The sequence below is a fragment of the Primulina tabacum genome, chromosome 8 (assembly GCF_025594145.1).
Source record: "Primulina tabacum isolate GXHZ01 chromosome 8, ASM2559414v2, whole genome shotgun sequence".
NCBI lineage: Eukaryota > Viridiplantae > Streptophyta > Magnoliopsida > Lamiales > Gesneriaceae > Primulina > Primulina tabacum.
The window spans coordinates 39,710,112-39,734,694 of NC_134557.1; the positions used below are offsets into that span (position 1 = coordinate 39,710,112).

A 24,583-nucleotide genomic window follows, 5' to 3' on the forward strand; every position below is an offset into this window, starting at 1 on the left:
CACTCAGCTCAAATATTTTTTTTATTAATATTAAATATATACACTTAAAATATTAATGGCATGACACATAATAAAATAAGGTTTTTTTGGTCCATGGATTTATGGTAAATAATAAATTGGTTTCTATATTTGTTTAATTAATATTGGCTTTATTTTTTAATTTTAATTTTTACTTTTATAGGACGAAATATAAACTTGAATTTGCATCCAACTTGAATAATAGTTCATAACTTGTTTGACAGCGTATAGAATACTTCAAGAAAAAAAATAGATAGAACAGTGATTTAAGAAGCGATGATAAAATAATATTTAAGAAGATATATAAAGATATTTTGAATAAATGAAATACAAAAATAATATATTTTTTATTTTTTAAAAATAGTTTATAAGTTCAAAGATAATTATAAGTTGTTTTTTAGATTTTATAAACTCGGGCAAACACCCTCTTAGACCAAGCTACTAAAAGTTTTTAGACTAATTAAAATAAATTTAGCCAAATAACCTCTTCAATTTTCAATTTGTCATATATTAATTTTAATGAAATATAAATAATATAGTTTATTTAATAAATTATTGTTGGACTAGGTAAATTTTATATTTCTTGACACCCATACCAATAAATGTTCATCTATTAGAATGTCATTTCCAATTAGGGTATAAATGAGTAGAATGGAGCTACATATTAAGAAATATTTACATAGATTAAGCCCTAAACGTGTCCCGTGTTTTTCCTTCCACCGCAACAGAGCACATAGCCCATGAAACGTGTTATGCGTTCTTCTCCCCACCGCAACAACGAACCTCAGGCAACAAGCAGACTTCGTTTTCTGCTTCTCGGGTTTACTCCTGGCTTGCTTTGTTTGGATTTTTTGATTTCTTATCTCCATAAAGCGAACAAAGGGCAAGAAAGTAGGTCGGCTTTGGCCCATGTGAGGACCACCCCTCCGCAGCGACTGTCATTAGTCAGGGCTCAGTTAGTGAATAGCTGAAATCGAAATTTGCCCAATGAAATTCAAGCCTCCACCAAAGAGGAAGAAAGTGGGTGCCACAGCTTTCGACGGGTACTTGATCTCATCTTTTTGGTTGCTGCTTTACGTAATCGTGTAGATTGAATTGACCTGAAATATCTGAATTTTGGAGCAAAATGATGGACTTTGAGATCGGTGATGTTACCCGATATTACTCGATTCAATTACGAGTTCCTACTCTTGATTACTGTAATTGGTTGCATTCCTGCTTCGTAAGATGCACGATTTAGTCATACGGACAAATTCCCGATCAATTGATAAGGCGATGATGTGAACTTCGAGTAAAATGCTAAATTTTTTAATCTCTAAGGGCATCTCCAACCTTTCTATTATTCATCCATTATAGAGGAGGAAATATTCTCCAATCATGCTCTATTTCTCTCCACCATTTTAGAGCATGCAATAGTTCCTCCATTCATGGAGTACCACTATTCATATTGAGGATTGAGTATGAGATGGAAATAATTATGAAATTGATATTCTAAAAATTTCAATATTGTCTTTTAGTCTTTTTGTAGTTTATTAAATTTTTTGGCCAATTTTTTTTATTTCGAATTTTTTAATTGTTTTTAATGTTAAATAAATTCTTTGGTCCATTTTTTAATTTTTATTTTATTTTTAATTATTTAATTCTGAAAATTTTATTTTAATTGTTTTAGTTTTCTAATAAATTAATTACAATTTACTATTTATAATAGTTACCAAATGGAACTAATGAACAATTTAATGAAAAAGAAATACATAACACAATTTATTGCAAACACTTACTATCGACGTAATTTAAATTGATAAACATGCAATATTTTTAGACATAAAAAAGTAGACAATACTAAGAGACATATCACCAACAATAAAAAAAAAACACACACACACAACAACAAAGATAAACATATTTTTAGTTCATTGCAATCATGAGAGTAAAATAGTATGGTGGAAGGTCGGACCCGGATGGTGACGTTCCTCCGAGGAACTATCCAAACGGTGTAGAAGTCCCGTTGGAGCCATCCCCCGTCTCCATTCTTTTCTACCAAATTTTTTGTTCTTTGATCAAGTATGCACGGACTGATTCATCGACGCATATAGGGTTCATCTTAGTATTTTATTTCCTTCCTTAAAGGCCATTACCACATTTATTTGTTTCTCAACATCAGTGAGATGTTGTCGATGTACCTCAGCATTCTCCATCACAACAACCATTTTCTCAGTATATTTGGCAATGGTGGAAATGTCCTTCAAGTGTTCTTCAATAGCTTTTTTTTGGCTTTGGCATTTTTTATGTCAATTGGACGCTGAGAACTCCATCTTGATAATTATTTTCATCCAGGTTTATAGCAAATCCAGATAGTCCTGGAGAATCGGGTGTTGGTGATTCTGTGTTAAGAGAATAGTCAGACTGGGATTAGTCGATAATCTCGTGGTTTGGTATGAAATTTGGTAAAATAGTGTTTGATGACCTAAACTTCTCTTGGTCCTTAAGTAAAGACAACACATGTTCCAACCGCCAAGTCGACCCAGCTGATTGCTTAAATAAGGCTTTTGCTTTATCCAACTATAACAATGTATGAATTGTATCTTAGTTGCAGAAAGTAAAAAACATAGTTTCACATAAATATGATAAAAAATTAATTACTCAAAACGTCTTTCTCAGAAGCACCACTTGGGCGGCTAAGTTCCACTTGGCTAACACATGAACTAAAGTTTTGGAAAATTTTGTTTATGTTGAACCAGCGACATTGGAGGGACATAATAGTTCTAGGCTCTGTTGATTTATCGATGAGTTGTTCGTTGTATGTAACGGCCACTCGTTACCATAACCTATCACGTGATTGGTTCATACAAATTATTGGATTTTGGGAGACATCAAGCCATCATGAGTAGTTTGTCCTCCTCGATTGAGAATGCAGTACCACGTTTAGATGAAGTCATTTGATCGTAAATAATTATTCAATTTGTAGGAGTGGTGTCAATGCTTTGAATGATATTTCAATTTATAGCCAAAACATTTTGGATAAGAAATCTCGATCAACGGTCTCAATTAAATGATATCTGATCTGATGATAGAAATTAAAATTAATTAGATTGATTTGTTTTGGGATACGAAATTTGATCTAAAGGTGTGTATTGAAAGAACTTTATTTTGAATGTACAATGCATCTCTGACATATTACAAAGTTTCTTTATTAGTGGGTGAAAACTCGTGCCATATGACTTTTCTTTGTTAGCAAATAGACAACTCGTGATACCTGACTGCAACGTGACAACCCTTCAGTTGGATTTTAGTGAAATGCATAGCCCATGACATAAAGTATATACACAAGAGTTGATATATGAGTTGTCTCTGATTGCGACTAGACAACACGTGACAATTGACTGCAACTAGACAATCCTTAGTTGGCTTTTAGTGGAAATGCATAGCCCGCGACAAATATTTTTCAACACAGTAAACAAAACCAATTCGATGCGAAAACAAAAGAAGCCCAATCAGTAGTTGCGGAACAAAAATAATTTGTGTGGCTTCGATGCGAAAACCAAGTCATCACTTATTTAAAGACCAGTGGCTTCTTGATAATTTACTCATCTCGCTCAAAAATGAATTTTCACGAGAGAGGTCCTTCGAGTTTTTCTTTCTACGCGTCCTCGTAGTCATCTGAAGGAGAAGATCAACCTAGCATCAACATAAAGAATGGGTTAAATCGCATTGACGAACAACAAACGGTTTTAAGCCAATTCATAAACAGTGCTATCTTTGTCTCCAATTACTTTCAAGAATGTGATAATTTGCACCGTCGAGGCTCGATCCCTAGCCATGCTGCGATTAATCGAGACATATTAGCCGCTGAACAACGCTTGTACAATGACTATTTTTCTGAGTCTCCAATGTACAATGAATCATGTTCAAGCGATGTTTTCGAATGTCTCGTCTATTCTTGCGAATTATGGAATCCGTTCAACAACATGATAATTACTTCGTGCGAATTATGGAATCCGTTCAACAACATGATAATTACTTCGTACAGAAAGTAGATGCGTTGGGGAGGCTTGGGTTGTCCCCATATCAGAAGATAACAACTACAATGAATATCTTAGCATACGGCGTGGCGGCATATTCAACGGATGAGTATATTAAAATTGGGGAGTCTACTGCAATTGAAAGTTCAAAAATATTTTGTCGGGATGTGGTAGAGGTGTTTGGTGACTGGTATCTTCGGTCTCCCAATGCTGAGGACATTGAAAGGATTCTCCTTATTGGAAAACAACGTGGATTCCCAGGGATTCTGGGAAGCCTATATTGTATGCATTGGAAGTGAAAAAACTGTCCAACAAGTTGGGCTGGACAATATACTTGTAGAACCCGTAAATCAGACTACGTATAAGCCATGCATAATTTTTAGCATTTAAATTAAAATGATTTTTATTTCATGAGTATTTAATTACTTTTTTTTTAATTTAATTATTTTATGCAGTAGTTTAGTTGCTATCTTTTCAGTTAATTAAGTGGGGCCGGACTGGAGTTGGAGTTTGAAGATAAAATTTAATATTAAGAAAACATTCCTAGAATTTATTTAAGATAAATAATAAGTTGATTTAATGTAAAAGAATGGTTAAGGAATTATTTAAATAATTTGAGAAGAGTAGTAAATAAAGTTCAATAATCAACTTCTTAATTCACTAAAATATTTAATGGGTAGATAAAACACTAGAGATTTAAAATTCAATAATTAAGAAATATTTTCCCCTCCATTTTTATTAAAATTTTCGGCCATAGCACTTTAAAAAGATTTGAATATTTTCAACTCTCCATCTTTAATTTATTTCCTTATCTTCTCTTGGGAGATAATTCCATCACATTTAATCCTCATTTAATTATTATTTAAGCAATATTCTACCATGTTATCTAGTAATATTTCCCTCCTTTTAATTAATAAAAATCGGCCACTACCATTGGAAGATTTGATTTAATTTACAACTCACAATTTAATTAACTTCTTTCCTTATCCATTTTTAGGAGAAATCCCCCACCTTTTTAATTCCCCAATAATTATTAATTAAACATTTTTCCACCCCACCTTGCTAGCATAAATCGGTCATCCTTCATTTTAAAAGATTTTATTAGTTGGTCAACTCATTCTTTATTATCTTTCCTTAACCTTTTCTAGATAGATAATCCTTCAACATTTAATCTTCAATAATAATTAATTAAGCAATTTTCCTACCCATTTTTTTACTAAATTTCGGCCATCCCCATTTCTAGATTCAAATCTTTTGGCAACTCATTCCTTTGATTCATTTTCTTATTCTTTGCATAGTAGATAATACCCTTCATTTTTAATCACCACTAATTAACAATTAAGAAATATTCTCCCTCACTTTACCAAGCTAGAATTCGGCCCTCACCCTAGAAAATATTCCTCAAAATCTTTTTGATAGCAAATCATTTCCATTCTCGCCAACAACTAAGATAGCAAGATTCGTTCCTCCCTTTTATCTTGCAAACTTCCCATTCTCTTCCCTAGACATTTCCCTCTCCCCCAATCTCGAAATTCAGAGCATATTCAGAAGAAAACCCAGCCAAGAAATCGTGAGGTTCAAGAGTAAAATAAGAGAGAAAATGAGAAAAGAAAAGAGCACTTCATCTCCTCCGCGCCAGCGTCGTCGTTTCGTTTGTTTTTCCTTCAAAACAAACCAAGGCATGTATATGTTTTCTTTTACTCTTCAATCAAGCCATATGGGTATTTTTAAACATCACATGTACATGATTTAATTGCATGAAAACCGAAATACATATCAGCACTTTTCGAAAATCATGTGCAGAATTTTACGGTCACTTCATTGCTTCACGGTTTTGGGTATTTTTTGATGTTTTCAGGTGGTTGGCTCAGTGTCCAGGCTCCCAAGGCTGCATCTAGACATGTACTAGGACATGTTAGGATCATATTGGTCCATTCTTTCAAGCCCCATACCTGCTGGAAATTCAGAAATGACAGCAACTCCCCTCTAGTGTCATATGGTGCTTCGATTTTGTTGGTTTAGTTGTCAAGGTTGATGGTTCTGATCTTGGCTGCCCTATGGGCTATATCCATGGTTAGAACATCTCCCCATTATCTCTAAGACGTGACCAAGTCGGCCTTTTGAGGCTTGGTCCATGGTGGAATCGGTTTTCAAATAAAAAAAACAAGAACAGCCCCCCCCCCCTTTCGGCCCTTTTGAATTCTGCATGTGTCCCTTTCGGTTTTGGTGGTTTGGGGTGGACCTTGGTTGGCCTCTGACCCTTAGCCCTGGTTCACACCATACCTCTGGATGTCTAGATCGTGCCATGGTCAATCAAATGGCCACTGGAATGGTCCATGACAGCAAGAACGATCGCAACAGCCCACGCACAGGTTTGGCTCTCGGTGGGAAGTTTCGGTTGATTCATGGTGTGGTTTGGATTGTGGCTGGCCTAGGGCCCTTAGCCATGGTTCAAACCATACCCTAGGATGTTGGTAAGAGGCTCTGGTTGGTGGTGCAAGCCCCAATGGCCGGTAGTCTCGAAAACGACGCAAGGAAACGAAGTTGCTGCTGCTGTATTTTGTGGACAGCAAGTGGTGCGTCGGTTCAGAGGCTCGTTCGAGTTCTCGGTTGGCTTTTAGCCTATGGCCCTGGACTGGACAGTACCTCATCGAGTTAGAAAGGCTGTTTTTTTGGCCGTTCGTGATTCGATTAAGTTTAGAGGTCGTACGAGAAATTACGGTGCGATGTGCCAAATTGACTCTCGAAAGAGCGTTTCATGTTTTGGCCTCCATTCACCAAAATTTCGACTTGTATCATTTTAGGAGCATTATTTCATCATTTTTGGCGTATTTTAATCATGACTAATTGATGGTTCGATGTTGGTTCGGGTTGGTAAGAAGTCATGATTAAATACTAAGTCATTGGGCGTAATTGTCTCGTTTTTGGATTCAATTACAAAGTTTGGTCAAATTAAATCATTTGAATATTTTCCATGTTATAATTAGGTTGCAGCGAGCCTGGGAACGATCCAACTCATTCGGTAAAATTAATACATGATATTTAATTACGTTGTTTAATTACATTACGTGCAAAATATAAAATATTCATTTTTTGATAATTATGCGATATTGCTTGTGGCCAATTCACTATCATGGGATTATTGTATCACCCGGTGGTCACTTACCGGTTCAGTTCAGTTCAGTTCCACCCAGTATACTGTGGCATTAGTCTGATCAGACGATTATTACTTCACCCGGTGGTCACTTACCGATCAGTTCAGTTCAGTGCAGGGGCCACTTGCGTAGACCATAATCTCACCAGAAAATTATTACATGCTATTTCATTACAGGGCTCCAAGGAGCAAACATTTTCACTATGAATTTCAGTTCAGTTATGCACGTATTATAATTAATCATGACACGATATTTTACGTTATGCCTCATGATATGATATTTTCACTTGCATGTGATTTTATTATTTATTTACTCGTTATTTACGATATATGCATGCTGAGTCTTTAGACTCACTAGACTTGATTGTTGTAGGTACCGATGATGTCGGGACCGAGGGCGAGGACCAGTGAGCTAGCTTGGGTCGCAATAGTGGAACCCGAGGACCTCATTTTCAGCATTTATCATTTATTGCTCAAATATTTTTACCCGTCGTTGGATTATGTTAAAAGGTAATTTTGGAAACAATAATTTCTTCCGCTGCTATTTTGAATATTAAACTTTATTTATCAGTTTATTTTATGAATGAGACATTTTAATTATTTAAAAAAAATATTTAATTTTTCCGCAAATTTTCAAATACGAATTTAGAGGCCTTTACAATACTGGTCGCAGCGGAAAACCAACAATCATTTTGGAGGCCGTAGAATTTTACGAGTTGTGGATATAGCATGCATACTTTGGTTTGCCATGTTCAAACAATGGCATTAATGTGTTGTCAAAATCTGATCTCTTTGCTAATTTGGCCAATGGGGTAGCTCCCACCGCTAACTATGTCATACAAAGAAAAGAATACACCATTGGATACTACATAGCAGATGATATATATCCAAAGTGGGCCACTCTAGTGTAAACAATTCACAATCCACAAGGTCCAAAGAAGAAATATTTTGCAGCATGACAAGAAAGTTGCAGAAAAGATGTTGAACGAGCATTTGAAGTACTGCAATCAATTATATATGTGTATGTGTATTTGAAAATGAAATAAATTAAAGAAATAAAGTATTTGGTAATATTTAGAGGATATGAGTTGAAAATGAAATAAATTAAAGAAATAGATTATTTGGTAATATTTGAAGGATATGAGTTGGAGAAGGTTTTTGAAAATAGAGATCATTGATATCTATTTTGGAGGATAAATGATGAAAAATAGAGGATATGGGTTGGAGATAGCCTAAAAAATCTAGATGATGAGTAACTGCCTGTTTATGTTAGGATGAGAATAGCCAACCGTTAATAACGAAATCAGTCTCGGATTTTAATTTGGTTGCTCCAGTTCAAATATGCAAACACGATCTTTACACATCTTTACTTTCTTGAAATTTTAATTTCTTAATGAACTCTAGTTATCTTGTTTTCGCCTCACTCATTAGCATCAAAGTGGGCGAGTAATCCTTCATTAATTTGCTTATCATTCTTAGTCAGGATCACATAACTCTGCTTTACCTCCTGCATCATCAATAGCTTGACTTTATCACTTGTAAATACAGATAGGTCGGCTATTGATAGCGATTACTTTTATAGTTGTTTGAAGAAATAATTACACACATTGTAAAAAATTGAAAGCTGAAATTCGCAGCAGACTTCACCCTTAATTGTAGGAATAGTCATCGTTGCTACAGATTATGTTGGTAGATATGGAATTCAAGTCTGGCAAGCATTCAAGGAAAGGCTGCCAACTGTTAGAATGCGTAAATTTTATGAAGGAGATTTCCAGTCAAAAATGACTAAGAGGGAAGCGGATATTATTCTTGGAGTCAGGTAATTCAAAACCTTCGTTGATATCGTGACTTAAATTTCACAAGTATGTTAATTTTGGCAATTCAATTGACACACGATATAATGTAAGTAGTTATAGGAGGTTGAGTCTTTTACATACCTAATCTTATTAATTATTAAGATATCTTTATAAATGCACACGTAAATGCACACACAAATTTAGATTAAGTTTGAAATTTTTGAATATAAGTTCAATATTATTGTGGTTGATTTGAAAAGTTCATGAGCCATTTGAATTCCTTTGCTCCTTTGAGTAAAGATGATTTAGTCTCTTACTTAGTGAGGAAGTGAGGACTGGTAAAAACAAAAACAAAGACCGAGAAACATGCTACAAACCTTGCAGAAACCATAATGAGATGAAGGATCCATCAAATCTTCAACATGCCAACTGGGTAAAGTATCCCTTAAATAATCTGTCATGCTTGCTGCTTTGCTCGAGTCATTGTTATCTCCCCAAGGATTTGATGATGATTCCGAGAAATTGGTCATCAGATTTTGCTGTAAATTAGTTTTAATTGTAATGGAATTCTTCATCTTTCTTTTTTATCCTGATTCGCTAGATGAGGCTTGCACATTAAATGAAGCAGCAGCTGCAGAAAGCTTAGCCCTGGTAAGTAGAAATCTATTGTGCTTTTAAGACGCACATATGACAGGGTTTTGGTACTAAATGTCAAAGCTAGGTGCGGTATATTTAAGTGATTCACCCAAATTGAAGATACACGTGAATCTAGAAATTTGAAGAGAATTTGTTATAGATGTGGACTACTAAAAAAATAAATCAATGCTTCATCTGCAACATAATATGAACTATGTTACATTTCTTTTGCAGTTCATTTTGGATTTAGCACACCATACATTTAAGGGCCATGCTTCAACCTTCATGGTTGAGGTGAGCCCTTCATAGAAGGGATGCGTCTTAGCTTGTATCAGAATGAAAGCGCAGAGTCTCGCTAAGCCATCAGTCTAGGTGCTGTGTTTTTTGGTTTTTAGTAACTATGATTCTTGCTTGAAATAGATTTGTCTCATTTATGTTGATCTATTTTGCAGTATGCGCTGATCCTGCTGCAGTCCTGATTCAAACATGAATTTTCTTCTTTCATCATAACACATCCACTCTGGCTGATAATTATTAATCATGATCTTGTCATTATTATTTAACTTATTAAGAACTATCTAGCCTTGCATAGAAAACACGTATTTATTTGATGTGTAAAAATATTTTTTTTAACGAAATATCTTTCATTAAGAAAAGGTAAAAAGTACAAATACAAATACATTGGGCATCCCCAAGAGATAGTCACATCATAGTCCGTAGTCCATACAAAAATAATTAACTATTGCATTCTACAAAAAATCTCATTTCCGTGTGGTATGCAACTAAAGATGTGAATCAGGATCTTCCAAACAATACCATCCACAATCGGCTTGCTATCTTCAAATATTACTCTGTTGTGCAAGTTCCATACCTAGTACACAGTCGCCGCGAGGGCTGTAATACGCATGCTAGCCAACGTCGAATTTCCCCTGTATTGTTTTCGAAAAGCTCTTAGAATAGAAGTTGGTGAACACCTGTTTTTCCTCATATCTAGCCACTGGCGCACCCCCCATCCCAAATTTGTTTCGACATACGACATTCAAAGAAGTGTACAACATATTCATCCGCATCTTGACATAGAACACATTTCGTATCAATAACAAATCCCAATCTGTCCCGAGTCAAAAGTGTACCCTATGCGAACAACCATAGCATGAAGCAATGCTTTGGGAGAATGCAATTCCTGGACAATAGAGGCTTCCACGGCCAATTCCATTTTGTCTGAGCAAAGAAATCATATGCACGAGAAATTCCCCCATTGGCTCCAAACTAAATCAGAAGCTGCGTTTGAGCTGCTGCCACCTTGCCAAAGCTACGTAACATGTCGCCCCAGGTGGCTAAAATATGCTTAATTAGTGGTGACTCATCTTTCTGCCAACTCCCATTCCATACCCCTCCAAAACAACTATATATGTGATTTACTCACCTAATACACAAACTATCTTTCATTAAATATATTTTCCACAGAGTCTTGGCTATAAGCTCCCGGTTCCACGCTTTCAAGTTTTTGAATCTCGTTCCTCCATATTCCAATGGTTTGCATGCAATATTCCATGCAATAGGTGGGTGTTTAGTTGGTCATACAAATTTTCGACAAATCGAATGAATTGAATCAATTACACAGTTCGACACAGGTAATATCGACAACCAAAAGCATTCCACACCTTGTATGACTGATCTAATCAATTCAATTTTCCCAGCATAAGAAAGTGAATGTCGAGGCCAAGAACGAACCTTCTTCGCAATGGTGTCAACGAGTATACTGTAATATGAAGCTCTCAATTGTTTCGCTGCAAGAGGAACCCCAAGATATCGGAATGGAAAAGCTCCAAGATTGAATCCAGTAATGACCAAAATTTCATGTCTAACTTTTCCATCAATACTAGCCATCCAGCCATATCTCCAAATTCATTCAAGCATTGCATAATCATCGAAATACTACGTGTATCCCCATAAGATAACAGTAAAAAGTCATCAGCATAAGCTAAGTGTGTTATTCAAAGATTACGACACTTTGGATGGAATCTGAAATGTGGTGATCTCGACATTCTTTTGAGAGAGCGAGATAATACCTCCAGACACAATGTAAATAATAATGAGGAAAGTGGGTCACCTTGTCTCCGTCCTCTCTTACCCTCAAAGTATCCATGGAATTGACCATTAATAACAATAGAATACGAGGTCGATGTAACACATTCCATAATCCATTCAATGAACCTGCAAGGAAATTCAAGGACATTAGGACCTCTCTCGAGAAGTCCCAATCAACTGTGTCGTAAGCTTTTTGTATGTCTACTTTCAATGTGCAACTAGGAGTGTCACGTTTTTTAGAATACTTCCTCAATAGCTCTTGTGCTAAGTGAATGTTATCCACAGTTGATCGGTCTCGGATACATGCCGCTTGTGCCTCATCGACCAAGTCTCCCATCAATCTTCTCAACCCGTTGACGAGAATTTTATAAATGAGTTTGTAGAATACTGTACAACAAGAAATCGGGCGATACTCGTTAATGGATGAAGCTGTATCAGATTTCGGTACAAGAGAAATAATAGCGTGGTTCCATTGTTTGAGAAGTCTGCATGTCTCGAAGAATTCAGTGATCGCTGGACACACATATGTCTTGATAACATTCCATGCACTTTTAAAGAACAAAGCCCCATACCCATCCGAACCCGGTGCCTTTTCATTATCTATATCATACAAGGCTCTTTCAATCTCCTCCACTATCAATGTATATGTCAAACTATTCCATTCATTAACTGAAACACACGACCCCTCTCTGAATGTATCACAATCGATAGGCATCCTGTCCAATTTACGTCCCATTAGCTCTTTGTAGAAACAACAAAGCATTGTGCTATCACCTTTGGTTCAGTAACAGTTTGACCATCCTATATTTTGAATGGAAATAATTGCATTCTTCTTGTTGTTTCTTTTGATCAAGTCATGGAAGAACTTTGCTACATCTATCCCCGTGTTTGAGGTATTTGAGTTTCACTTTCTGTGCAATGTACAATCTCTCAGCTTCAAGCAATAATTCTGTGTTTCTTTTTACCTCTCTGTACTCGTCTATCATTATACCAGATTGCAACATGTCACATTGCATAGATTACAACTTCTGTTTTGCAGCATTCGCGCACACCGATATGCTGTTGAATTGCTTCATGTTCAGTGCTTTGAGAGGTTGTTTTGTAGAGGCCCAAAATTCGTGCTTGAAAATTTGCGAAAAATTTTAAAATTTTCTTTTAAAATAAGTAATATGCCTCATTCGTAAAATAAACTGATAAATAGAGTTTAATGTTCAAAATAGCACAGCGGAAGTAATTATTGTTCGCAAAATAATAATTTAAAATAATTCAACAACAGATAAAAACTGAGTTTGAAATAAAATAGTAAATGCTGAAAATGAGGTCCTCGGGTTCCTACTGCTGCCGACCCAAAATGACTCACTGGTCCCCGCCCTCGGTCCCGACCTCATCAGTACCTACAACAATCAAGTCTAGTGAGTGTAAAGACTCAGCATGCATATATCATAAATAACAAGTAATAATAATAAAATTGCATGCATAGTAAAAATATCATGAGTCTGGCGTAACGTAAAATATCATGTCATGAGTAATTATAATACGTGCATAACTGAACTGAAAATCATAAGTGAAATGTTTGCTCAATCGAGCCCTGTCATAAAATAACATGTCATAATTTTATGTTGAGAATATGTTCTACGCAAGTGGCCCATGAACTGAACTGAACTCGATCGCCTGATCAGACTAAACCACGGTATACTGGGCGGTAGAGATCATCACAGCCCTTGGACTGGATATTCGTACCAATAAATGAACTGAACTGAACCGGTAAGTGACCACCGGGTGAAGTAATAATCCCATGATAATGAAGTGGCCACAAGCAATATCGCATAAATCTCAAAAATGAATATTTTATATTTTTATGCACGTAATATAATTAAGTAACATAATTAAATATCCTGTATTAATTTTACCGAATGGGTTGGATCATTCTCAGGCTCGCTGCGACCTAATTCTAACATGAAAAATATGCAAATGATTTTTCCTAGAAAATAACTTAGTCATTGAACACAAAAATGGGGCCAACTAGACCAACGACTCAAATTCTAACCATGACTCCGTACCAACCCGAACCAACATCGAACCATCATTTAGTCATGATTAAAATACACCTAAAATGATGAAATAATGCTCCTAAAATTTCAGTACTCGAAATTTGGTGAATGGAGGCCAAAAACGCGAAACGCTCTTTCGAGAGTCACTTTGGCACATTGCACCGTAAATTCTTGTACGACCTCTAAACTTAACCAAATCACAAACGGCCAAAAACATGACCTTTCTAACTCGATGAGGTACTGTCTAGTCCAAGTCCATTGGCTAAAAGCCAACAAAGAACTCGAAACACACCTCTGAACCGCGGGTACAGTTGCTGTCAAAAATACAGCAGCTGTTGGTGCGTTTCCTTGCGTCGTTTGCAAGGCTAATGGCCATTGGGGCTTGAACCACCGACCAGAGCCTCTTCCCAACATCCTAAGGGTTGGCTTGAACCATGGCTAAGGGCCCTAAACCAGCCACAATCCAAGCAACACAAGAAACAAATCACACGTTCCACCCGAGAGCCAAGCTGCACGCGTGGGACACCTTGCTTGTTCTTGCTGTAATGTGTCATTCCAGTGGCCATGTGATCGACCGTGACATGATCTAGACACCATGGGGTATTGAGTGAACCATGGCTAAGGGCTAGAAGCCAACCAAGATCCACCCAACACCACAAAAACCGAACACCAACTCACACACCCGAAAATCTGAGGATAGAAATCGAAGGGGCTATTCTTGTTTTATTTTAAAAACTGAGGGGGCCATGAACTAAGCCATGAAAGGCCGACTTGGTCATGTCCTAGACATGTCAAGGAGGGATTCTAACCGTGGCTACAGCCCCTAGGGCAACCAAGATCAGATCTCTCCCTTAGACAACCCAAACAAGCAAAAATCGAAACATAAAAAAATTACAGCATGGTGTGTTGCTGTCAAAGTGGTTTCGTTGGGGTGCATGGACCGCAACCAATGGACCAAAATGATCCTAATACACCCTAGTACGTGTCTAGAAGCAGCCTTGAGCCCCTGGAATTCGATCCATACCCTGAACCATCAAAACAGCAAAAAACGTGAAGTGCACAAGGAAAGCCGAAAGAAATCTGTACATGTTTCGAATATGTTGTCGTCATGAAATTTCGGTTTTCTTGCATTTAAATCATGTACATGTGATGTTTAAAAATACCTATATGGCTTGATTGAAGAGTGAAAGAAAATATAAACATGCCTTGGATTTGTTTGAAACGAAAACAAATCGATTACGACGACACGGCGTGGAGGAGACGGAGTTGCTTTGCTTTTTCTACTTTTCTCTCTTGATTTTCCTTGGACTCTCACGATTTATCTCTACTGAAATGCTCTGAAATTTTTGAAATTATGGAGAGGGAAAATGGCCAGGAGAAATGAAGGACAGTCTATTAATTAAATGGGAGAGTTGAGAGGAAAAAAAAATCTTGCTATCTTAGTTGTTTGAGAGATAAGGAAAACAATAATGATATGATTTGATTTCAAGAGATTTGAGGTTGATATTCTAGGGTGAGGGCCGATTTTTAGCTTGCAAAATAAGGGAGAATATTGCTTAATTAATAATTTTAGTTGATTAAAAAGGTGAGGAATTACTATGTCAAGAAAAGGATTAAGGAAGGATATAGAATAGTGAGTTGACAATATTTTTAAATCTCCTAATGGAGATGGCCGATTTTGCTATTAAAATTGGGTAGGAATATTTTTTAAATCATTAATTAGTGAGGGTAAAAATTGAAGGGATTATCTACCATGAAATGGATATGGAAAGGAATCAAAATTGAGTTGTCAAAACAAATTTAAATCTTTTAAATGGTGATGGCCGAAAACTAATAGATAAATGGGGATGAAATATTGCTAAATTGTTAATTGTTGGGGATTAAAATTGTGGGAATTGTTCTACCAAGAATGAATAAGGAAAAGAATCAAAGAAATGAGTTGTAAATCAAAAACTAAATCTTTTAAAAATGAGATGGCCGAAAATTGCAAATAAAATGGAGAGGAATTATTTCTTAAATCTTGTATTTTAATTCTTTAGAGTTTTATCTCCCCATTAAATATTTTAGTGAATTAATAAATTAATTAAGGAACAACATTATCTTGCATGCATGGCTAAATCTTTAAATTAAATTACCAACATGTTAAGTTGGAATTTCTTAATTAAAATAAATCTAGATTAATTTATCTCATTTGGTCACATGTTTTAATTTAGGCTTTTTAATTAATTATTGAACCTAGAAGAATTTATTTACTACTTATCTTCTAATTAATTAATTAAATTCTTAAACTTTCCTTAAACATTCTTTTACATTAAATTAACTTATTATTTATCTTAAATAAATTCTAGGAATGTTTTCTAAATATTAAATTTTATCTTAACACTCCAACTCCAGTCCGGCCTCACTTATTTAACTGAAAAAGTAGCAATTAAACTGCTGCGTAAAATAATTAAATTTAAATAAAATAATTTAAATCCTCATGCAATAAAATCATTTTAATTTAAATACTAGAAATTATGCATGGCTTATACGTAGCTTAGGTTCTACATGTTTCATCCATTTAAACAATTGTTTAAGTTGGTATTGGGATGTCCCATGGCCGTAGAAACGCCACTTGTTCATCCCTAGATCCATAAACTCCTCACAAAGAGTCCACATATTAAGGAACTTGAAAGGTTTCACCTTTTGTTGTCTTTGCTATCCGAAACACATCCCGGGGCAAGAAACTCTGCAAATCCATCAAGGTTCGATGTATGCCAGTAGTGATTAACAAGCACACAATCCAAATTACGTACTACAAACTTTTGGACTCATCCAAGTAAAGAAACAACCCGTAAACCGAAGATCCAACGAATCCAATGAAACAACACAATCAACAAAGTCATGAATTTCATAGTTTTTAACTGTCAAGCCGCATTTCTTCTCATATGGTGATAGCACATTATTGAAGTCCCCTAGTACTATCCACGGTAAGTAGCAAGATGACCCAAATACTATCAAATCATCCCATAAAACCCTAAGTTGCATAATAATATTATATCCATAGATAAAAAGGCATTGAACACTTTTTTAGTCACCAAGCAGTCTATACTCGCATGAATAGATTGTTCAGCAGTACCAATAACGTTCAAATCAATATTTTTTGGATCCACAATACAAATATTTGACCATTATTATTACGATCACAATTATGAGTAACTTTCATACCTGGGAAGCGAATTCACATAAAATTTTGTAAAGCTTTGTCATCAAAATTTGATTCAAGCATGCCAAAAATGTCAATCCTTTAAGTGGCCATTAAGGTTTGGACACTCCTTTGTTTTAGAGGTTTATGAAAACCTTTAATGTTCCAACAAGCAATTTTCATTAGAACCGGAGGCAATTTCGTGTTGCCGCCCCTTCTCTTGATTCCCAAAATATCTCATCTTCTTATTGTTGTTATCCACACTCACATATTCGGTGTCACAAGAGCTCGTATCTTCCATTCCTTCTAAGAACTCAGCCTTTTTCTTTAATTTTCCTTGTTGTTAGCCCATCGTTCTTTTATCTTATTCTTATTCTTTTTGTTCTTCTTCTTATTTGATACCACCTCAAATCCATCATCATCAACAGATTTGCCATCACCATTGCCAATCTTTGTGGTTTCTGAATTGTACATTGGTTTCTTGCCTTTATCGATTTTAGGTGGTTGTTCATCTATTGTATCTTGCTTGTCTATAGGAGTTGCTTCCTTGGTACCCGTGGTATCAACATTCTGTTTGTCTTTTTCACTGGTCTTTAATCCTCCATTCTGTGCTGGCCTATCAACATCATTATCACTGTCCAGCAGTTTAGATAAAAGATGAGATGGAACGTGGTTGTAATTTCTTCACATCCTTGATCTTCCCCTCGAATTGCCCTTCCACCATAGTACACTAACAGATTTGCTGCGTTTGGGTAAGTTATTCGCAGTGATCAGTATTTCCATCCACTGTAACACCAGCATTCGTATTTCTGTTACGACAGTCCGAATTATGTCCAGCACGATGATACAGCTCACACAGTTTGATGTCATTTTCATAGTCAAATTTGACGCCACATCTCCAATATGTAACTCCACTTCTAGTTCCGAGATCTTTGGCTTGGAGACTTCTATCTCAATCAACACTCGAGCATACTTAACTCTTTTCCTATCATGAGTGAGCATATCCATGTGAATAGGATTGCCAATTCGGGAAGCCAAATTAGTAAGTATGTTGAAGTTCCAACAGCCTGGAGGTATTGAACTCTTAAATAAAAAATCATAAGCTGTTATTTCTTAATATATATTTAGAAAGTTTATTATAAAGTTTTAAAATTAAATTACTAAAAAGGTAAAACATACATGTTTATGGGTGTTTCTTTTTAATGGATATAATAATTTTTGTATTAATAGGCTCATCACGAAAAAATTTGTATTAATAGGTTCATCACGAAAAAATATAAATGATCATGTGATAGACTACAAACTCGGGTAAGACTTTTTGAGATGCTCTTACCTAGTATGTGTGTGTGTGTGTGTGTATATATATATATATATATATATAATATAACATAGAAAAAATTCTAATAATAGTTATAAAAATAATATGATGTAAAAGAAGTTTTTATTTCCACTGTCAAGTCTTTGCCACCTCGCGTCATTGGTTCTTGCTCCACTTCCAACAATGGCGGCTTCAAATCTCCTCTCTCAAACCCCTAAAACCCTCTACCACCCAAAACCACGCCATTCAAACTTAGTTTTCATACACTCAAGTCTACCATTCAAACCCAAGCCCATTTCAGGACCCGCAGGTTCTCTACAAGCCCATTCTCCGAAGGCAGTTCTGTCCCCGGCAGAACCCAAAACCCAGAAATTTCAGCACTGTTTCACGAAATCAGAGGATGGGTTCTTGTGTTGTGAGGGAGTCAAAGTTGAGGAAATCATGGAAGTTGTGGAAAGAAGACCCTTTTATTTGTACAGCAAGCCTCAGATTACTCGGAATGTTGAGGCGTATAGAGAAGCTTTGGAGGGGTTGACTTCGGTTATTGGGTACGCAATTAAGGCGAATAACAATCTCAAGATTCTGGAGCATTTACGAAGTTTGGGATGTGGGGCTGTTTTGGTTAGTGGGAACGAGCTGAAGTTGGCTCTCCGTGCTGGTTTTGATCCTACAAGGTTTATTGAGTTTCGTTCTTCTTTTTTGTTTTGGTTTATTGTGAGCAATTGTAGGTTTTCCTCTATTTGATTGTTTGTTTCTTCATGATATTGTATTTGGTTCCATCTAGATTGTGAGACTGTATTTCAAACTGCATGACGTGAACTTCTTTTGAATCTATTAGTATTATAAGATGGATTAAGAAATTGGAAAAATTTATTGTATTGTTATTTAGAGGGATGAAAGATTTTTTGTGCAATGTAGCTTGTAAAGTTATTTTGGGTGTATGATGTCATTTTGCTTATAAATTGCACTTGAAGGTGTCTAATTTTATTAATGTGTTCGCGTGTCTAGTTTTTTGGTTGACCAGTTGAATCTGGATACTTAATTCTTTTCTATTGCTATCTGCATTGCTTAAAAAGATGCAACAGGGCTATGAAACTTGAGAAATCTTGGTTTGAATGCTTATTAAACCTATAACGATTGTTTGAAAATGAAACCCTTTGAAAAATGCCAGCGTTGTTTCGGTTTCATTAGTATAGTTGTGGTTACTCCATTCATCTGGTTCTAACTCCCTTGGGTAAAGTAGAATTAGAATGAAATAAGTCCGGAATGCATAATAGACATGCAGAATTATTGTTGCGCTTTTGGTTATCTTACACTTGACTCTTGCTTTGCACGAAATTGTGCTAAGCAGCGAATGCCGAATGGTGTCTTATTATTATGTATTTCAGGTGTGTCTTTAATGGGAATGGGAAAATCTTGGAGGACCTTGTCTTGGCTGCCCAAGAAGGGGTTTTTGTCAACATCGACAGTGAATTTGATTTGGAAAACATTGTGGCTGCTTCAAGAATTTCTGGAAAGAAAGTTAATGTGCTTTTACGCATCAATCCAGATGTTGATCCTCAGGTACAAAGAACTGATTCCTGAAGCAAATCTGGTTGTTTGACTGCTTGAAACCAGACCTGTCTATAATTTTTTGTCCTTGGATATTTCCAATTTGTCACTGTGTGTGGACCTGCCTCTTAGTGCTCGCTTTCTACTTCGAGTTTTTCCTCCTACTTACTTAGTTAAATATGTTTCCAATTAATGTAATTATGAATCTTGGTGATAGCTGAAATGACGAAATCTTGTTTTTGTGACTTGCCAGTTAACATCTAGTGCTTGCATTTATTAGGTCCATGCTTACGTTGCCACAGGAAATAAGAATTCCAAATTTGGCATTAGAAATGAGAAGCTACAGTGGTTCTTAGATGCTGTGAAGGCACACCCTAATGAACTCAAGCTTGTTGGGGCCCACTGTCATCTCGGGTCCACTATTACAAAGGTATTTTCACATTGTACCTTTTTGCTTATACAGTCTTTTATGGGGAACTTCTATTCATCATTTTCTTGATAGCTCTCGGATCTCTGTTAATATTTGCTTCACAGTTCTCATTTCATGGTTTTATTGATTTTTCAGGTAGATATTTTCAGAGATGCTGCTGTCTTGATGGTAAACTATATAGACGAGATTCGTTCTCAAGGTTTTGAAATAAACTACTTAAACATTGGAGGCGGTCTGGGGATTGATTATTATCATACTGGAGCAGTTCTTCCGACTCCTCGAGACCTTATTGATACCGTAAGTTCAGTTACATCTTTTACGTTTCAAATATATTTAGAGACTCTTCCATCATTTTAATATAAATGACATAATTCATTCATCCCAAGACAAAAACTCATGAAATCTCCTTCACCATTTTCACACAATTTATACATGAGAATATCAATGCAGCTAAATTTCTTTTTCAGTTCCTATTTTATTTTCTTTATCATCATCCATCCCTGAACGTTGGTGAGGATTCAGTGCCATGACCATTTGTGGGCTATCTTTTGTAGGTTCGAGAGTTGGTTCTTTCACGAAATCTCAATCTAATTATTGAACCTGGAAGATCACTTATTGCCAACTCTTGCTGCTTGGTCAATCGTGTAACCGGGGTCAAAACCAATGGGACTAAAAATTTTATAGTGATTGATGGCAGCATGGCAGAACTTATCCGCCCAAGCTTGTATGGAGCTTACCAGGTGAGTTTTTAATGTTCGCTTTGCCAATCACACAATTCCTATGCATTACTTGGTAGTTGGTAGGGATGGCAATGGGTACGGGTAGAAATTAGAATGGGCATCCGACCTGTACCCAACTCATTTGGGTCGGGTTTGGGTAATGTTAACTGTGTATGGGTCGGGTAATGGGTATTCAGTTTTTATCAGGACGGGTATGGGTCAGGTAACAGGTTTTATAATACCCGACCCCTTTAATTTTTACTAGGGTAAATTACTCCATATCCAATGTCGTTCATTCCTTCATTATCGTTCATATAGAGTTTCATGAGGTCTAGTCTAGAGTTCTTTGTCCCATCCTTGCATCTTTTTATATTATCCACTTTTTTCTTTTGCCCATCTGGATATTGCCGTAGATTCCTGCTCTGTAACTTGAAACAATAAAATAAAACTTGTAGAATCAAGCTCTTGCAGATGTACCAAAAGCAATAGCTGAATGATAATATTGCAAGTGAAATCTTTTAAATCGTGCAACAATGCAAGCATCTTGTTTTTTATCGTTGTGTTGAATTAGCAGCACAACATGCCCCACAAAATTTTACCAAGCTGTTGTTTTTCACTTGATTTTTAATTGCAGCACATAGAACTGGTGTCCCCTCCATCTCCAAGTGCCGAGGTTTCGACTTTTGATGTGGTTGGCCCCGTTTGTGAATCTGCAGATTTCTTGGGGAAGGATAGGGAATTACCAACGCCTGATAGGGTAACTAGTTAGCCCATTTCATGCGATAAAGCATGCCTTTATCTTTTGCATCTCACTGTACTCTTCTCTTGCTTTTAGGGAACTGGATTGGTCGTACATGATGCTGGTGCTTACTGCATGAGCATGGCTTCGACTTACAATCTCAAGATGCGTCCACCCGAATACTGGGTTCGTAAGCTAGTGTCACATTTCTTAAATTCATCTCACTACACTCGTAGTCACTGGTGAATCCTCTAAAAATATTTTCACTCTTACATGCTGAAACCGGATTCATTTACTAGGTTGAAGATGATGGATCGGTGTCCAAGATCCGGCACGGGGAGACGTTTGAAGACCATTTAAGATTTTTTGAAGGCCTTTAAAACGTGCGTGTGTTGTCATTTTTCACAGCATTCAAGTGGTAAACAATCTTGGATCCTGATTGATTTCTTGGTGGCATTCGCTCTTGACGCTGTATTTGAAATTTTTTTCTGGTTGTCTAAATTGCATTTTTGGAACACGTTTGCTAAAATTTATTCTCCTGTGGAGAGAAATCCGGTGTTGTTTACTTAAAGTGTCAGTTCCCATGATTAAACTTTCAATTCGGATGAAGACTCTGAGTGATTACCAAGATAAATTCTGGGAAAAAAGAATATGGAATATCGATTTTCAATTGTCATTTCCACTTGCCAAGTTCTTAAATGAAATATAAGAGCATTCTGATCGTAGCTGATCGCACCGGGCGAGACCGTCTTGGGATTTGACTGGGGTGGAGCACCACGAAACAACTGAATGGTTATGTATGCGACTCGCTGCCGGGGCGTAGTAACTCTTTTTCGTCATGCTAAAGACTCGGAATCCAGAGTAGCAAGGCGAGCATCTAGTTCGGATAAATTTCTCCTTTGACAGTCTGAAATTCCAAAATCCATACTGTAAACACCGCATCATAAAGAACAATATGCTTGTGGAACAAGATTTAGAATCGTATTCCCCTTCCCTTTTTCGTGAATGTATCTTGTTTGTGTGGTTAGAAATCCTTCACGAATGACCAATCTTGGTCTCAATTTATTGTGCCAGTAATTTGCTGACTTTTCCGCTCTTTTCATGGCATAAATATCGTGGATCATTAGATTCATTACCATGAAACTACTGGGAGTTTAAGATTATCCAATTAGAGATGTCAAAGTGGGCTAACGAAACTCAAATATTTTAAACTATAAAATTCTTTCACGATATAACTCGTGGAAGATCGTCTTTTTACCTGTAATTGTCGGTCCCGATTACAACCATCAGACCTTCAGCTTTATTTCAGCGAAGAAGGATTTGGAACTCGGAAGGCATGTGGGAGCGTAGATCGTCGTCGTTGTTACATGAAAAAATAAGTTTCGAAAATTATAATTTCATCTCTCGATCAAAATTCCGTAGTCTCGACTAGACGTTATTGAATATAACATCCAAATTATGATATAAAGATATAATCCTATTTACACGACACAAGTTGTTACAACTTTTTAAGGTATGCTAGAGCTATCAGTACTCTTACAAGCTTGTACAGTATGTTATTAACATTAAAAGAAGAGAAGAAAATTCTAAGTATTTTCCTCTTCTTCTTCCCTCAGAAACCTCTGCTGCCTTGCTATAAACGCCTCCACGGTTCTCCGGAACTCTTCACCGCTCATATCATCCTCCAGCTTGGAAGAACCACGACGATTCGCAGCACTTTTCCTGTACTCCTCCGTCATGGTCCGCCTCAGCTGGTTGACACGCGCGGCTGCTTTCGCGAGATTCTGATCAGAACAACTCCGGTGTATCGTCCTTTCATCAGAACAAACACCATATTTAAATTTATTACCATGATCTGCTATTGCAGCTATTTTCTCTTCTGTAACGCATGTTTCCTGATCCCTTCGACATTTTTCCACGTACTCCTCGTAAAGATCTGAAGGTTTTCCGCCATTTTTGGCTGAGAATTCCCCGGATTTCAAGAACAACACGAGTATAATAACGTTTCCCACCACGAAAACGAATCGCGGGCTTATCAACTTGACTGAGATACACCTGAAATATTCGCTGGATGATTTGAAAGACAGCGGGAACTTACTGGAGAACTTGGAGATGATGATCAAGAAAAAGCACAGCTCCACAAATCTAAACAAAGTGGCGATCCTCTCAAGTCTTCGATACCTCGAGATGTTCGCTTTCTCAATTCTTACGTCGTGAAACTTGAACATGTCCATTTTTGGATCCAACAACTTGAGGGTTTGATTTCTTTCTTTATTTTTTTCAAAAAATTTCTAGGGATTTCACTCGAACGAGAAGATTTTGGCCTGAACCTTCGATTTTCTTTTATTTCTACACCATTTGTTTAGGCTCTTGGAGCGACAATGTTTGGAGAGGATGATGGTATTTATAGACTCCATAAACATATTAGATCCTGTCTACCTTTTTTTTCCACTTACTTTCATCAGTTGTACTTGGTTGAAAATCATGGGAGACAATTTTTATTAAAATTTATTATTAACCATTATTTAGATTGTAAAATCCATATATTACTAAAATAAAATTATATATGAACTTATACGTGAAAAATTGCAATTTTATCATATATTTTGTTTTTTTTTTTTTTTTTGTAATTTTTTTATCAATAGTGTTAAGTTACAGTCCCAATCCCTTATCTTGGGTTTTTTTTTTATATAAAAAAATCATTTTTTGACGTGAAGTAGATGTAATGTCGATATGAGGTTGACATAAACAATGTCACACCAGCACTTCAAACTTGAATTGTCAAACTTTTAAAGATAAATGACTAAATTTGGAATTTGACGACAAAAATTATTAAAATCCCAAAATAGCTACTATTTTGACATAAATATTTGGATT

At 36.2% G+C, this 24,583-nt stretch overlaps 2 protein-coding genes and 1 long non-coding RNA gene across 6 annotated transcripts; 2 read left to right on the forward strand and 1 right to left on the reverse strand.

Moving 5' to 3' along the window:
• The first annotated feature begins 692 nt into the window (after positions 1-692).
• On the forward strand, positions 693-10,247 carry LOC142554120 (uncharacterized). 4 transcript variants are annotated; one of them, XR_012822094.1, is made up of 5 exons: positions 693-1,061; positions 7,565-7,701; positions 8,832-9,638; positions 9,858-9,995; positions 10,076-10,247. It is a non-coding gene; the product is annotated as an uncharacterized LOC142554120 (long non-coding RNA). The 4 variants fall into 4 exon arrangements; XR_012822093.1 differs by having other exon boundaries at positions 8,832-9,010; positions 9,589-9,638; positions 9,858-10,247; XR_012822092.1 differs by having other exon boundaries at positions 9,858-10,247.
• An 8,138-nt stretch (positions 10,248-18,385) lies between these two features.
• On the forward strand, positions 18,386-22,271 carry LOC142554122 (diaminopimelate decarboxylase 1, chloroplastic-like). Its single transcript, XM_075664767.1, has 8 exons — positions 18,386-18,941; positions 19,656-19,830; positions 20,099-20,248; positions 20,384-20,545; positions 20,803-20,988; positions 21,602-21,724; positions 21,803-21,892; positions 22,006-22,271. Exons 1-8 carry the CDS (start codon positions 18,451-18,453, stop codon positions 22,084-22,086), a joined length of 1,458 nt encoding a protein of 485 aa, XP_075520882.1. The 5' UTR covers positions 18,386-18,450; the 3' UTR covers positions 22,087-22,271.
• Positions 22,272-23,141: 870 nt separating this feature from the next.
• LOC142554123 (uncharacterized) lies at positions 23,142-24,096 on the reverse strand. Its single transcript, XM_075664768.1, has one exon. The coding sequence runs from the start codon at positions 23,938-23,940 to the stop codon at positions 23,293-23,295; it is 648 nt and encodes a 215-aa protein (XP_075520883.1). The 5' UTR covers positions 23,941-24,096; the 3' UTR covers positions 23,142-23,292.
• Positions 24,097-24,583: the final 487 nt, after the last annotated feature.

Excerpts from the sequence above, each read along its gene's own strand:
- LOC142554122 (XM_075664767.1), top strand. The coding sequence starts at position 18,451 with ATGGCGGCTTCAAATCTCCTCTCTCAAACCCCTAAAACCCTCTACCAC. Across the intron at positions 18,942-19,655 it reads GCTGGTTTTGATCCTACAAG|GTGTGTCTTTAATGGGAATG; the intron begins GTTTATTGAGTT and ends TATGTATTTCAG. Across the intron at positions 20,546-20,802 it reads CTCGAGACCTTATTGATACC|GTTCGAGAGTTGGTTCTTTC; the intron begins GTAAGTTCAGTT and ends TATCTTTTGTAG.
- LOC142554123 (XM_075664768.1), bottom strand. The coding sequence starts at position 23,940 with ATGGACATGTTCAAGTTTCACGACGTAAGAATTGAGAAAGCGAACATC.